This window comes from Panthera leo, chromosome D4 (genome assembly GCF_018350215.1).
Source record: "Panthera leo isolate Ple1 chromosome D4, P.leo_Ple1_pat1.1, whole genome shotgun sequence".
In the NCBI taxonomy this organism is placed as follows: Eukaryota; Metazoa; Chordata; class Mammalia; order Carnivora; family Felidae; genus Panthera; species Panthera leo.
In genome coordinates this window covers 86,215,854-86,230,934 of record NC_056691.1, presented here as the reverse complement: position 1 = coordinate 86,230,934, position 15,081 = coordinate 86,215,854, and the positions used below count along the sequence as shown (strand labels likewise).

Genomic DNA, 15,081 nt, shown 5'->3' with positions numbered 1-15,081 from the left:
GCCAGATGAAGTAGTCAGGGCTTCTGTGGGCACCTCACTCTCTGTTTTCCTGGCCTCTAGAGGCTCCCTCTGCATGGGCCCTGCCTAACTCGGGGCACGCAATCCGCTACGGCGTGGATAACTTTGTGTGAGAAGCCTCATGGTTTCGCCCTCGTCCCTGCAGCCACGCAGCTCCTCCAGGCCCCTGTACATCCACTATCACAGTTCTCATCTACCAGATTTGTTGCTGCCTGTGTCCCAGGCTGCTTCTTCACCTGATCCTCGGCTTAGAGAGGCTCGGAGGAGAGGGCCACCACGCACACAGCTGGGAGCAGATTGCCCCTTAACATTTCGGGGCCGAATGAATGAACTACAATGTGTTCAGAGTCTGGGAGGTCCGAGGCTCTAGAAGCGGTCTCTGCATCCAGGGGAGTTAATGTAGTCAGAGAGACCAGCCATAACTATCTTAAGAAGCTAGCCGACAACGAAAGGCTTGGAAAGCAGGTTGGGGGAGAAGCTGGGTCTGGCACGGGTTGCGTGATGAACTGCTCCAAGTCATTCCCTCGGCTAAGCCTTTGCAGACACTTCCTTCTCAGTGTTCGGAACTAGATTCCCAGGCGAAGAACCTGCTTGGTCTAGTCCTGGCCACCTCTCGGGGTGTTTTCTCTGAAAAATGGATTCACTACCTCTGGGCTCGATTTAGTGTCTAACGAGTTCAAGTCTGGGGGGGGGGGGGAGGGGGGACGCTGGAGGGCCATTACAGCCATAGTGTTCGTATAGTTTCTTTTCATTGTTTCTTCTTTTCTTCCGCTCGCGCCCTCCTCCTCACCGGACCAGCCTGGGCTTCCCGCCCCGCGACCTCCCACCGCCTTCTCGGGGGCCCTCTCCCCTTCCCTTCTCCCGGCCTAGTCCGAGGAGGCGGGTCCAGCCGCGCGGCACACCAATCCAAGCGTCTTGGGCCGCCTCTGCCTCCCGCAAGTCCCGCCCCACGCTGCCGTGCCCCAATCGCGCTCCGCGCCCGCCCCGCGGGGTCGCCCAATCGCGGGCAGCCTGGGCCGCCGGTGCCCCGCCCCTCCCGCGCTCGGCGGCGGCTCCGCGGGCGGCCGCGCTGGGCCTCAGCATTCTCCGAGTGGCGCCGCACAGCGTCGGGCCCGGGCTGCCGCGTCCGGAGCGCAGGCGGCGGCGCTGCTGCTCGCGGGGTGCTGGGCAGAGTTGGCGAGCGAGGCGGGTGCCACCGGCCGGCCGGAAAGGCGCCTCAGCTCCGCCGGGGCCCGCGGCGCGGGACCCAGGACCGAAGAGGAGGCGGCGCCCCGGCTGCCCGGGCCTGGTGCCCGCCCGGAGGGGGCCGCGGCCGGCCGTTCCCGGCCGGGAGTGTCCCCGTCGCGCCTCCCGGAGAGGCCCCCAGAGCTCCCGGTCGCCCCCTGGGGGTGCCCTCAGCAGCCCCGGACTCACCTGCTAGGGCCGCCCGGCTCCCAGGTGCGGGGGCGTGTGCGCGGCGAGGGCGCCTCCCCCGGCCGCCAGCGGGGCGGGGGCGGGGCCGCCCGCCGCCCTCGGCCTCCCCGGTCCGCCAGCCGCGCCCGGTAGCGCGGCTGAGAGCTCCCCAGGGACCGCGGTGCGGGATGCTGCCCTCCAGCGCCGCCGGTCTCTCGCCGCCCGCCACCCCTACCCCTGCCTCCTGGGCCATGCCCCGCTGTTTACATGCCGGTGAAGCCCCCGGCCACTCCGAGCCCCTCCGAGCCCCGGCTCCCCGACGGTGAAGCCAGCAGGCCCGCGAACTGGACTGGTCGCTCAGACCTGGGCCCTCCGGACTCAGATCCCCGCCCGCTCGGCCGCCTTCGCCACCATCTGGGCGGGATCCGGCTCTGATGTTTTGAGGAGGGGGTGTGGTGTAGGGAAAGGAATCCTGGGGATTTCTGGCTTCCCCCCTTTTTTGGCCTTCGGGGCTTCAGACTCAGGGAACTCGCTCATGGCTTTCTTGATGAAGAAGAAGAAATTCAAATTTCAAACCACTTTCACCCTGGAGGAGCTGACTGCGGTCCCCTTCGTGAACGGAGTCCTCTTCTGCAAAGTCCGGCTGCTGGATGGCGGGGATTTTGTCAGCTTGTCGTCAAGGTAGGAGCTGGGGCAGTCGCGCCTGCAGGGGAGGGGGATGATGAGCCAGATCTAGTCACTTGGCACGTGGAAGCGCCCTTGTGGGCCCAGAGAGTTCTGGGGATTATGTGTGTCTGGGGCAGGTTTGCACAAGGCAGGGCTGAGTGATCTGGGAGGTCTGGGCCTGAGAAGCTGGCAGGGTGCCGGGCACCCGTCTGCAGGTGACCAGCCGGTTAGGTGGGGGTTCATTCTTTCAGCCCGTCTTGGGGCCCTGCATGCCGGCCCATTCCTCAGACTTGCACAAAGAGCCCACCAGGATTTGTGCCTGGAAGGGCTGAGGCAATCAGGAGTATTCCAGGCCACCTTGCACCCAGCTGGCCGCTTGGGCTGTCATATGATTTAGAGACTGGGCCAGCCACAGGTTCCCAGGCACTCCTGGTCTGGATGGAGGGAGGTGGCTAGGTTTTGGCCTGCCCAGCCCTCTCTGAGTGACTGTCCTCTTTTGGCTGGGGCTGGGTTGTTTTGCATTGCAAATGCCCTTGTTAAGGAGGCTGCCACTCTCTCAGAAAGAGGCCCAATCCAGTTTGGTTTTGTGTTCTTCCCCATCCTGCGGGTCCAGCTGTCCAGCTCATTGCTGAGGGTGACTGAGTTCCCAAGCTGCCCCCACTGAATGGGCCCACCTGGGATTACATAGTTTGGGCCTGTGGTGGGGAGAGTGTCTCTGAGTCTGACAGATGGGGCTTTGAGTCCTGGATCTGTCACTTTCTGGGCCCAGTGCAGGTCTCTGTAAGAGTTGCGGAGAAGTTTCAGTAGATAGAATGCAGTACCAGGGCCTGGGACGTGTGCCTAGGCCATGCTGGTTCCCTTCCCTGGTCTGTCCCTTTGCTCCTCAGGCCTCCTTGTGGGCACAGTTGGCTGGAGCTGCTTCATGGTTCTGCAATGGAGAAACTGAGGCCCAGAAAGAGGAAGTAAGGTCTTTCCAGGGACCTCACAGGAGGTAGTTGTCAACTTAACTTGGCCTATTTGGCGACCTGTTGGATGAATCTGGTGATCTGGGAGGACGGGTGCGGGGCGTGGAGTGGGGGGTGGGTGGGCATACAGCCTAACCCAGATTTAGGAATCTCCGGTGTGGACAGGGTGGGGTGCCTTTTCTCTGCACTTGGGCCCACTTAGGCCCGGAGGCTCCCCAGTCTGCCAGGAATTGCTTATCTGAGGAATTCAGAGAAGGGCTGCCCTTTGCTGTGGGGGCTGGTGGCGGTCCTCCGCTGCCTGGGGAGCCTGTGATCCCGTGGCCACCCACGTAGCAGCACAAGGTTTCGGGGATGGGGTTGTGCTCAGAGCTAGGGCCTAGGGTCGGCCACTCACGGCCGGGTGACCTTGGGCGAGTTACCTAACCTCTTGGATTCCAAGAACCAGCATTTGTTGGTGCTGTGCTGCCTGTTTTATTAACACTTCTTCCTCAATTCCTTGACCATGCCATGGAGCCGGGGCCAGGTGGGGAGGGGGCGCTGTAGGATTATTATCCCCATTTTACAGAGGTGAAAACTGAGGCTCAGGGAAGGAGTGATTTGCCTGAGCAAATACAGCAGAGCCCAGATTCAGAGTCGGGGTGTGCTTTTAACCACTACCCTCTTCTACCTTTGAGCCTTTGTTGCCTTGTCTGTGAAGTGGGAGAAGTCACACCTGTCCCTGGAGTTGTGAGGATCATGGGTAATGTCTGTGCCTGTTGTTGCAGCAGTTGTAGTTACTGTGGCAGAGGGAGGGGTCCAGGCCCCAGGCCCCAGCCGTCCTGTGTCTTGGAGGGACCAGCTGGAGTCAGCAGAGGGTCTAGATGGGAGCAGGGTATTGGATCCCGTTGAGGAACCGGTATTCAGCCCCAGACTGAGGTCTCCTCCCAGGCACTGGGGCCACCGTCACCCTACCTGGCCCGTCAGCCTTTCCATTGCCATAAAGCTGCCTCCTCATCTAGGAAGCTCTAGAAAGTTCTAGGTTTTGGCCCACAGCGTGCGGATTTCACCGTCTGCCTCCCCTTTTTCCCTCCTGGCAAGGAGCCATGGATTCCCTGAACCCAGCCGAGCCCAAACAGCTTTTCCCAGCCCTCATCCTGGATGAAACCTGAGCCGGTTGTGGAGGGAGGAGCTGACGTTGAGCCCCCAAGGCTGGACGCTTAGTGAGCTCTGGGTACCTGTCTGCTGCTGGGCAGGTGTGGCTGAAGAGAGCAGACAGTGATGTTGGGACCTGAGGCTGCTTTAGAGCTGCTTTGGCTTCTGCCCAGGAGATAGGGGTTCCTGGGCTCCTTTCACCTCCACTCCCATCCCACCCATCCTGTTCTGCAGTCTGGGAGCCCCGCCTCACAGCCCACCCCTCCAGATGGCCAAGGCCCCATTGTTTTGGAGTTGGAATAGGGTCAGAGGTGATGAGACCTGCTCAGATCCTGGGCCCAGATCCAACAGCATACGCTTCCCAACCCCAGGGACCCCTGGGATGGCCCAGAGGCTGCTGGTGGCGGCATGGGGGTTGTGTGAGTGAGGCAGGCCTGAGGCCCCACCCCTGCAGCACCCGCCTTCCTAGCTGGAGTGTTTCCTTATGTTGGGTACCATGGCAACAGCCGGGTACACAGCTCCAGCCTGACCCAATTTGAGCAGGTAGAACAGGTGGTATGTCGCGCTGTCCCCCAGCCTCAGCCTTCTGAGGCCTCCTTACGAACAGTGACGCTCACAGCTACCACATTCCGAGGGCCGGTGCTACGTGCCCGGTGCCGTGCTCAGTGTTCTGCAAGCGGTATATGCGCTAATCCTCTTGGTCACCCGGAGGGGCACCAAGGCCGGGGAGGTGAAGTCACGTGCCAGTCACCCATCTGGTAATGCAGTTGGGAAGATAACCTTTTTATCATTAGGGTTTAAACTGCCTTTGATGTGTACTTACCGTGTGCCAGGGACCTGCCGAGCACCTTGGATGTGTGATCGGTTGAGCCCTGGAACCGCTCCATGAGCTGATGAGGAAACTGGGGTCAGGACACCTGAAGTGATGGGCCCGTGTCACTCAGCTAGGGAGTGGCAGGGCTGTGATTTAAATCGGGCAGGCCCAGCTCCGAAGTCCTGCCTTGCCTTGGTAGCAGAGGGCTGGGAGCAGCTACAGCCCATGTGATATCCTCAGACTTTTGAAGAAGGTTCTTTTTATTGGGCTGGGTCCAGATTGGGAAAGTCCAGATTTGGATACTTTCTAGGCACCAAGCTAGGTCCTGTGACATCTGAGGAAAAGGGGCCCTAGGGCCATAGGTGGGGGTGAAGCTAAAATCGCTGCTGTGGATTTGGGGCCAGGCATGGGCTGGCACTGGGGCAGAGTAGGCATTTGCCAAGGTCCCTGCCTGGAGGCCTTCCAGGCAGATGCATCCAAATGGCATCTGGAAGGCTTTCCCGGGGTCCTGGGGGGGATGCAGAGGTCCCAGCCAAGTCTGGTGAGTTGGGAGGCAGCAGGCTGGGCCGTGGTCTCTCCAGGGCAAGGGTGCAGGCTTCCAGCCTTGAGCCAATCTATCCTTCAGGCAAGAAGAATCCCAAACATCCCGAGAGGGCTCCGTGCCCGGTTGGCACGGGTCCTGTGGCCCGGCCCATGCACGTGCTGGCGGTGCCAGGGGAGGGAGGGAGAGGGAGGCGCTGATTTACCTTATAGCAAGTCCTCTCAGGAGGAGAGCACCTCCTTAGCCGAAGGGTTGGGGGGCTGGTGCAAATGAGGAGGAGGAGTTGCTGGGCCTGACTGCTCCTGGCCTTGAGGGCCCAGCCGAGGGGCAGGGGAGCAGTGTGGCCTGGTTTGCCCATTAGGATGATGGCTCTTGGCTGCTGAGTGGAGAAGACACAAGGGGGCCTGACCAGCACCCCATAAGGGCCAGTTGGAATTGGCCGAGCGGGTTTTGCTGGCCCGGCTGCGTGGTGGCGGGGAGAGAGAGAGAAGAGTGGGCAGACTGGAGAGAAGGTTGCCAGGCAGAGTGGGCAGGTGGGTTTCCTGGTCCTGAAGTGACTGGCACCACTATTGCTTAGTGGCTGCTAGAAGATGGAAGTTCAGAGGGTGCACAGCGGCCAAATATCGCTGGGGTTTGTCTGCCCCATACTGTGCTCTGATAGTTTTTGACAGAGTAAAAATCCAGACTTTCGGTTTCTTTTAAGTTAGGTATCTGGGAACAGTGCCGTGTGGCAGCATTTGGCCCAAGGGGCTTTGCGACTGCCTTCTCCACGGGCTGCCTGCTCTAGGCTCCTGACCCCACTGTACACCCTTGGACTTCTGCCATAGTCTGTCTCCCTCACTTTACTAGGTCCTGCCTGGTCCCCGGGGCCTCTGCAGAAGGCCTTCCTTGTGCGGGCTGGGGGGCATGAGGAGGCAGACACTTGCGGAGAGAGGTCCTGCTGGCGAGCCATAAAGGCCACCCCAGGCAGCCGGGCTGTGGCACCAGGCCAGCCGCTGGGTCCCTGCAGGGTCAGACCGTGCTGCTGGTGCCCCTGGTGAAGCCCGAACCTGTCCAGCCTGTGCCTGGCCTTGGTGTCTGCTCCTTGGACCTGGCCTTTGCTGCCAGCTGGCCACACCTTTGGCAGGTGCCACCCTGGCAGCCCTGCCGCCTGTCTCCCGGCCTGGCAGTGGCAGAGCCCTGACCTGAGGCGATCTGAGTCTCTGGAGCCAAGGCTATTCCCTGAGGCCTGTTCCTCACTTCAGGCTCTGTCCTGATAGCCACTCTGGCCAGGCGTTCTTGTCAGTGATGACATCGTGTGTCTGAGTGCCCTGAGTGCCCTTGAACTCGGCTTGTTCGGTACCTGGAAGTCCTGACTTGCATTTGGGAAGCCTTTACTGAGCCTTGTGACGGCCACTGGCTTGTCTGCTCACGTGCCTCAGGAGCCTGAGGACTCAGCGTATGGAGTCTGGTGACTGCCATGGGGCGACCGTGCGGTCACTTGCCTGTTGCCGGGGGTGGGCAGTACAACACCATGGCAGCCAGTACGCGTTTATCTTCATCCTGACAGACAGCCACGGCAAGGTTTGAGCGGGCGACAGACATCAGATTTGCTTAGAAAGTGACCTGTAACTTATCACGAGGTGGGGGCAGCGGGGGCGTCTCTCTTCATTATCCATCTTGCCTGGCCAGTGCTTCTCCCAGGGCTTCAGATGTGCCCTGTGACCCGACGTCTGTCATCTCCTGGGCCTTCTGGCTCTCCGTGAGGTCATACCATGCCGTTGGTGGCCTTGGTGAGGCCTTAAAGTGCCCAGTCTGTGCCTGGCAATGGTGTCCGCTTAGGGCTGTGGTTGCAAACCTGTGGTCTCCGCTCTGAGCCATTTTTGGCACCTTGGGCTTGGAAAGGCGCCCACGTGCAGGCTTGGAGTCGCCATCCCCCCGTCCCTACCCAGATGTCAACTGAGAGTGGCCAGCCAGCAGCCCCCTCGGCCAACTTGGTTCAGCGGTCGGGAGGAAGCAGCTCTGATGGAGGACTTTGCGTGTTCGGTCAGGCTGGTGCCTTGCCCCTGCTGTAGGACTGGGAAGGACATTCCTGTCCTGCCTCTTGCTGCCTGTGTGACCTTGGGCAAGGGACTTAGTCCTTTAGACCCTACCAAGTGGGGCTGGTTGTGCCTGCCTCGCAGTGTTCTTGGGAGGACGCGGTGAGATAATGCCTGTCAAGCGTCCAGCTTGGCTTCTGGCACATGCTAGAAGCACAGGGCACACTGCAGTCTCCATCCTCCCGTCCCTGGACTGGGTCACAGCGGTGGGCTGGGTGCACACCTCAGTTCCCACCCCCTTTCCCCACTGGTCCTGTGGCAGCTGGCACTTGTTTGTGGGCCAGGACTGACCGGAGTGCTGTGGAGAGAGCGCACTTTCCCCAGGGGGCTCTGCCTTCCAGAAGTGGGGGAGTGGGCGAGGAGCACATTTAGTGTCTAGGGGGCGTGCTAGCATGCTGGAGCACAGGGTCTCCGGTGGGTCTCCGTGACCGTGCCTTTTCTTTTTTTTTAGTTTATTTATTTTTTAAGAGAGAGAGAGAGAGAGAGAGAGAGGGCAGGGGAGGGGCAGAGAGAGAATCCCAAGCAGGCTTCTCGCTGTCGGCACCAAGCCTAATGTGCAGCCCGAACCCAGAAGCACTGCGAGATCATGACCTGAGCCGAGATCAAGACTGGACACTTAACCGACTGAGCCACCCAGGCGCCCCAGTGGGTCTCCGTGCTTTTTTGGCCCCATTGGTTAGAACCTTGGGGTGCTTGGCTCTGAGCCAGAGAGAGCTGGGGCACTCTCCCCAGGAGGGCCTGGGCTGGGGTGGGGTGGGCTGCTGCCTGCGGGAAGGGACCCTCTCCACGGCCAGCTTTGGAACCCACTCTGACAGGCTGAAGATAGCCCCCCCACTCGAGGTGGAGGTCCCGGGTGTCAGACTCTGTGGAGGCGGGAGCGGGTGAGGAAGCCAGGGACCCCTCAGTGGATGGGAGGCCCCTGGCGCTCCCCTGGCTCCCACCGGACCTCACTCTTCTACCTATTTGTTTCTGCAGTTACTTTGACCTCAGGCTCCCTCCCCCCACTGCTTTACTCAGCTAAACTCCTGCTCAGCCCAAGAGCCACCTCCTCTGGGAAGCCCCCCCTGGATTCTTTTGCCCTGTACACCCACTATGGGCCCTTATCTTGGGACACTATAGGCTGTGTCCCTGTCTCTTCGCTTCTTCCCCGGACTGGGCAGGAGCGGCCTCCACTGCATCTTAGTCCTGGGACTTGCTGCTGTTGGTCGTTGCTGGCACGGGGCTGGGACTTTTCTCTCTTGGCACCAAACCAGCGTGGGCACTGATGGTGCCGGATCGTGTGCCGGATCGTGTGCCGGCCACTGCCAGCTGCTTGGGTCCAGCCCCTCCCCACCCCGGGGCCAGAGGTATCAGTCCGTGTCAGGAGCAGCCCTCACCCGCCTAGCGGGCAGCTGGGCACCACCATGGGCTCAGAGGGTGTGATGGAGAGGCAGCTGGGGGCACTGATGGGTTGTGGGAGGTGGGAATGCTCCTGGGGGGATGCGGAGGACGAGGGGGTTGGGGCCCACCCCGGGCTCTGCTGTTGGACCTTGGCAGCTGCTCGCTGGCTCTGTGACTGTGGCCAGAGGCCTTGTCCTCTCAGCCTTGGTTTCTTCCTCCATGGTGTGGGGGTGCTCATACGGGGGTGGAGGGCTACCTGTTCAGCACAGGGCCACGTACCTGGCAGCCAAACACAGACGAAACTTGCTGAGAGGGGAGAAGGTGCATATAGCCCAGGGCTCGGGAGGGCTCTGGGAAGGAAGGCAGAAGTCTGGGTCCTGTTGGCAGGCCCGGCATCTTCTCCTCCCATTGCTTCCTCTCTGCAGGCAGACACGCGGGGGGCAGCACACCTGCGGCCCTCAGTCCCTCAGGGATAATTTCCTGAACACCTTCTGTGTGTAGGGCCCGTGGTGGCTCCTGGGGGCAAAGTCCTACAATCACAGCCCTCCCCCGCCACACACAGGAAGCGATGCTGGGTTTGGTCCCAGGGAGGAGTGGGCAGGTGGTGGGGAGAAGAGCACCCTGGGGTGGAGGGAGGGTGAGGGCAAGAGTGCTGAGCAGGGAGGAGCCAGTGGCCTGGGGGCTTGGAGTGGCAGGAGGCCATGGGAGGAGGGGGTTGGACCTTTCCCAGGTGGGGAGCCGGTGGAGGAGTCAGATCGCTTAGGACCAGGGGCAGCCTGGGGCTCCAGTTCGCAGAAGGGGAGGTGGCTTTCAGCTGAGAGGGCAGCTTCCCACCTCGGTCATCATGGAATGGTTCAAAAACAAGGCTCGTGCCTCCACCGCTGCCCCTCACAACCAGGACGGGCGTCACAAACGACATTGAGGGAAGGAAGCAGACAGGAGCACGTTGTGTGATGTTGTTTATATAAAGTTCAAAAACCATCTAATTCAAAACCCACCTGATACAGGTCAGGATGAGGTTATCTTTCCCGGGTGGCAGTCATGCCTGGGAGGGACTTCTGAGGCCTGTCCCCTTCCTTGGGGGCTGGTTACAGGGCTGTGCTGAGACTCTGGGAGCTGAACACTGAGGATGTGTGTGCACACATGTGTGTCAGCAACAGCCGTGAGACCTCCCACGCCTTCGGGAGTGCTGGGCGCCTCTAGACAAAACTGAACCTCCTTCTTGGGTGCCTGGAAGCCTGGAGGAGGTCCTCAGTCTTGCTGGAAGGGCGGTCTGAACCGTCCTGACCTGATAAGCATCGCTCCTGTTTACGAGGCCATAACTCATCTTGGCAGCTGCCAGCGGTCTTCTCCGGCTGCAGATTTTCCTTCTGCTGCTCGCAAACCCTAGCAGGGGCTTCTGGACCGCAGGGCTTGGCAGCTCAGAGGGAGGAGTGGCTCTTGAGGCTGCCAGACCACGGAATCTCGCTAAGCCTTGCTTTCCTCATCTGTGAAATGGGGTGATAAGCTATGTGGTGTGGGATTAAGTAGATTAACACCTGTTGTGTACCAGCATAGCCCCTGGCACAGAGTACGTGCTCAGCGAAGGCTGGCAGTGATTGGTATTAATCCAGGGCAGTTATTGGAGGGGATCCACGGGTGGGACAGAAAGGAAAAATCCACGTTCCTCCATTTCTCCTTTTAACTGTTTCTCTTCTCTCTTCCTTTTTTGTCACCCAGTCAGCAAACATTTGTGATTCGAGCCAGGCTACTGCCCTGACCCTGCACTGGGCACTGGGCCCAGCAGTGGCCAAGACAGCCATGGCCCCTGACCTGGGGGCCCATGAGCCGGGGGAGACCATTAGTCGCAACCATGCTCAGGGAAGTACTGAGCACCGAGGGGGAGGGGAGGCATTGGCTTCTCCCTCCTGCTCTGGCCCTGCCCCATTTTTTGGGAATGGCCCTTTGACCGACTGGGTACTCTCTGTGAATGCCAAGAGAAGGCTCCAGCCCCTTCTGAAGATTTTGAGTTGGCTGAAGAGGAATCACATGGACATGAGTGAGAATGGCCATGTCCGGTTTGGATGCAGACAAGACTGATGCCCAGGCTTATTCGGGGGGTATCTTCAGCGTCCCCCTCAGGCCCAGCTCAGTGTAGTTAATGCTCAGTTAATGTATATGGCCTAAGTGAATGACAGAGGCAGTGATCGGCCCAGGGTCAGAGCATGAGTCTGTAGGAGAATCAGGTGTCAAGGAGGAGGTAGAGAATGGTGAGTGATGGCCTCATGGTCCCACCTGACCCTGAGCTTTCTGTCCTGTGGTTGGAATCTCGGAGAAATGCTGAAGATGGCTGGTAAAACAGGTCTGAGTCTGTGAGGAGACACGACTCTGAGTCTGAGTGGTCTCTGAGTATTCCTCGGTCACTTCAGAAGACCAGGGAGCCATGTGCGGGGCAGTGGGAACAGCTGGGGACAGATCCAGAGGTAGCGATAACTCTCGACCCCTTGGACTCTGTGGAGAGCCAGAGGACATGGCCCAGCCACAGCTGGGAGGCCCTCTTCCTGGAGACGGAAAGAGCATTGCAAGAAGGCCCATGGCAGCCCTTGTTGAGAGCAGGGCTGTGAAGGTCACTGATTTAGTCATTGGATACTTACTGAGTACCTGCTATGTGCCAGGTGTCATCCCAGGACTCAGCAGCAGCAGTGAGGGAGACAGAGGCCCTGCGTCCAGGAGTCCCACGCTCTGAGACACAGGAGCCTTGTTTTGTTTTCACCTAAGACCCAGACCCAGAAGAGGAAGTGATCTGTCCGGCTACAGTAGTTGGGGGAAGGGTGCTTACCTGAAGGCCTAGCGGGGTTGGATAGGGGCTCAGAGGACAGGGACACACCCGTGACTCACTTACGTCCAGCCATTCAAGGAACAGGACTCTGGGGATGGGATTCCCTCCCCCCTGTTTGTCTTCCTTGGATGATTCAAACGCCACCCAGATGTGAGTCAGCCAAGAGCAGCCTGGGCCACTTGCCGGGTTCAAGGCCTGGGGAAATATCCAGATATATGGTCCTGGGGTGGGCAAGGGGAGGCTCAGTGAGGAGCCTGGCTTCCTGCTTCCGACGGTTGCAGCCACATCCCCCATTCCACGTGAGTGCCCTCTGGGGGTGGGCTGTGAGGTCAGGCTTGGTGGGCCAGATAAGCACCTCCCGTGTGAGCAGAGGACTTCTTGAGAGTTTGCTCATCTGTGAAGTAGGTGGAGGTCGTGCCTGCAGAGAGTTAATGCTTGAGTAGCACCTGGCACGTGTGCCTGGATACCTAGGAAACAGGAGCCAGGCTGGGTCACACTGGGTAGTGGGGTGCGTGGGATTGGATCAGCACTTGGTCAAAGCTAGCGGTCTACTTTGGACCCCTTCAACGGCCCGCTCTCCTCTTGGGCTCTAAGAACAAGAGGGAATGGCCCACCGTTGTCAGTTGAGAAGAGCGTCCATAGGCCCTCGCCTGAGTGGTGGGGAGGCCACCTACATGGCCTGACTGGGTGCAGAAGGCTGGGGCAGAGAGGCTATGTGCCTGTGTCTGCAAAATGGGGAAGCTGGCACCTGCCCGCTTTTGGGGTTTTGATCCAGCTCAGGGTTGTGGGGCTGATGAATGGCAGGATTCAAACTCAGGTGCACGTGACTCCAGAATCCTACTCCTAACCCTGACGCTTCCCCACTAAGCCTGAGTGGTTTGGCTGACCCCCTACCCCTTTTCCGATGTGGAGTTTCTGAAGCCCCCAGGGGGCTGTCCGTTCTGTACTTCCATGGGTCACTTGCTGATGCCAGCCTTTGCTCCTGGGCCAGCAGCAGGACTCCTATCGGCAGGGGAGCAGAGACGAGGTCTCGGGGCGGCCGGGGGCCCCCTCCCTCCACCCACCCGCCCCCGCCCCCGCCCAGCACTCCGGTGTCAGCACAGAGTGGCTGGCTTCTAGGAACTGGCTGCCGCCTCACCCTGTCACTGGCAGTGTCAGAGCCACAGCGAGCTGCTTCCCTGCACGCGGCCCTGAATTCCTGGCAGGAGCCCGATGCCGCTGGGCTGCCACGTTGGCCACGTTGCTGGGATGGGAGCTCGAGCGCCTCACAGCCCCTGGATGGACGCCTTGGCTGCTCCCTGGGGTGGGCCCCTCCCCGGGTGGCTGTGCTCTCTTCTCTTCGGGGAAGCGCAGGCAGATGTTGTGGATTTAAATTGTTTCCTTATTAGACTCTCGCCTCTCCCGGCCTGGGCTGGGTTTCATCAGCCAGGAACCTGGGTTGCATCACTGCGACCGACCGCTCGTTCCTCCGGGAACCCAGCCAAGGGCTGGAGATGATGGAGTGGGTGTGGCTGAGGAGGAGCAGGCTGGGCACCGTGACAGCACCCCCTTCCCCGGGGCTGCTGGACCAGCTGGGAGGGACTTAGGGGGTGCAGCCTCGCTCTGCTTACCTGTCATTGTAGGGGCTAGATGGGAAGAATCCAGGGGCCAGCGTTCTCAGGAACCCAGGAGCACAGCTGGGGCTGAGGGGTCCCTGGGGTCCCACTCAGTCCTTGCGGATGTGCCCTCTCTTAGGTGGGGGCCCAGCTCCTGCATCGGAATCACAGGAGGGCGTGTTCCAAAAGTTCGGCCCGAGGCCCGCAGCAGTGGTTCTTCACGGGGTGACTTTGTCCCTGGGGAGACAGCTGGCGATGTCTAAAGACAGTTTTGGTGGTCCCAGCTGGCGTTGTACTCCCGGCAGGGTGCTGCTGAATATCCGACGATGCACAGGAGACCCCCCCCACCCCCGCCCCCACAACCCAGAATTTCCATCTCGGGATGGCAGTGGTGCTGAGGTCCAGGCACCCTGCAGTCTGTAGCTCTGGCAGGGCCTGGGAATCTGCGTGACGAGCCAAGGAGTTTGCGGTGTTCACTCAAGCCCGAGAAGCCCTGTCCTAGGGGGCCTTGCCTGTGGCCACGACTGAGCCACTCCCTGCCAGACTGGGGTTCCGTGCTGGCTGGCGGCGGTGGTCACGAGCCGGAGGCGCAGACGAGGCCAGGCGGCTGGGAGGGCGAGGTGCTGAGGCTGGGCGTGGGGTCACACCGGAGGCTGTTCCATGGGCTGCCCCACTGATACCCCGGGTTCCCTTCTGCTCCCGACTCTCTGCTCCTCTGGTGACTGCTGGCCGTGCCGCATCCTTGCTCCAGCTCCAGGGGGAGGCACCGAAGGGCCTAACCGGTTCCCATCTGCAAGGACCCTGGGGGCCGTGGACAGCCTGTGGTCAGGAGGTGGCTCCCACCGCACCGATCCCTCGTCACCTGAGTGACGGGGACGCCGGGGCTGCTAAGGCTCTGGGATCTTGCTGCGCTTCCTGGGTCGTGATGCTGGTCTAGGCAGGGTGCCGGGGACGCGGCAGTGAGCCGACTTTGGGGAACCGTGGAGCCTGGCCTCTGAGGTGTCTCCTGCTGGGAGTCCCGAACTTCTCTGAGGGGCCGAGGATGGGGGCTCACTTTAACCTGGCCCGCCACTCCTCACAGCCTTCAAGTGGCTGGGGCCCGGGAAGAAGCACTTCCCGCCTCCCAGGTCCACTTCCTGCTTTTGAGGGGAACGGACACGGGGAAGAAGTGAATCTGTGCTGTGATGTCGGGCCGCCTCAGACTAGCATCCTACCATGTTGTTCTGTGAGTTGGGACCTATCCTGCCCTTCTCTGGACCTCCGTTTCTTCATCTATAAATTGGCAATGATAATGGCACACGCCTCATGGGATTGTGGTAAAATTCGGTTGGTCATGTATATGAAACACTCTCCTAGGGGCGCCTGGGTGGCTCAATCGGTTGAGCGTCCGACTTCGGCTCAGCTCATGATCTCACAGTTCGTGGTTCAAGCCCCGCGTCGGGCTCTGTGCCGACAGCTCAGAACCCGGAGCCTGCTTCAGATTCTGTGTCTCCCTCTCTCTCTGCCCCTCCCCTGCTCATGCTCTGTCTCTCTCTGTCTCAAAAATAAATAAAAACATCTTTAAAAAATTTAAAAAAAAAAACAACACTCTTCCTGTAGAACAAGCTCAGTGAACAGGATCTGATTTTACTATTGATTAAATTAAAGATGAGCCTGGAGGGGTGCGGGGGAAAGTGGTCTAGA

The 15,081-nt window shown here is 60.2% G+C and overlaps 1 protein-coding gene across 1 annotated transcript in view; it reads left to right on the top strand.

The window, feature by feature from the left end:
* The first annotated feature begins 1,551 nt into the window (after positions 1–1,551).
* FAM102A (family with sequence similarity 102 member A) overlaps positions 1,552–15,081 on the top strand; it is a 35,034-nt gene continuing 21,504 nt past the window's right edge. Inside the window, exon 1 of the mRNA XM_042912275.1 lies at positions 1,552–2,091. Within this exon, the coding sequence (XP_042768209.1) occupies positions 1,946–2,091 (146 nt within the window). The 5' untranslated portion in view covers positions 1,552–1,945. The remainder of the gene's footprint in view (positions 2,092–15,081) is intronic.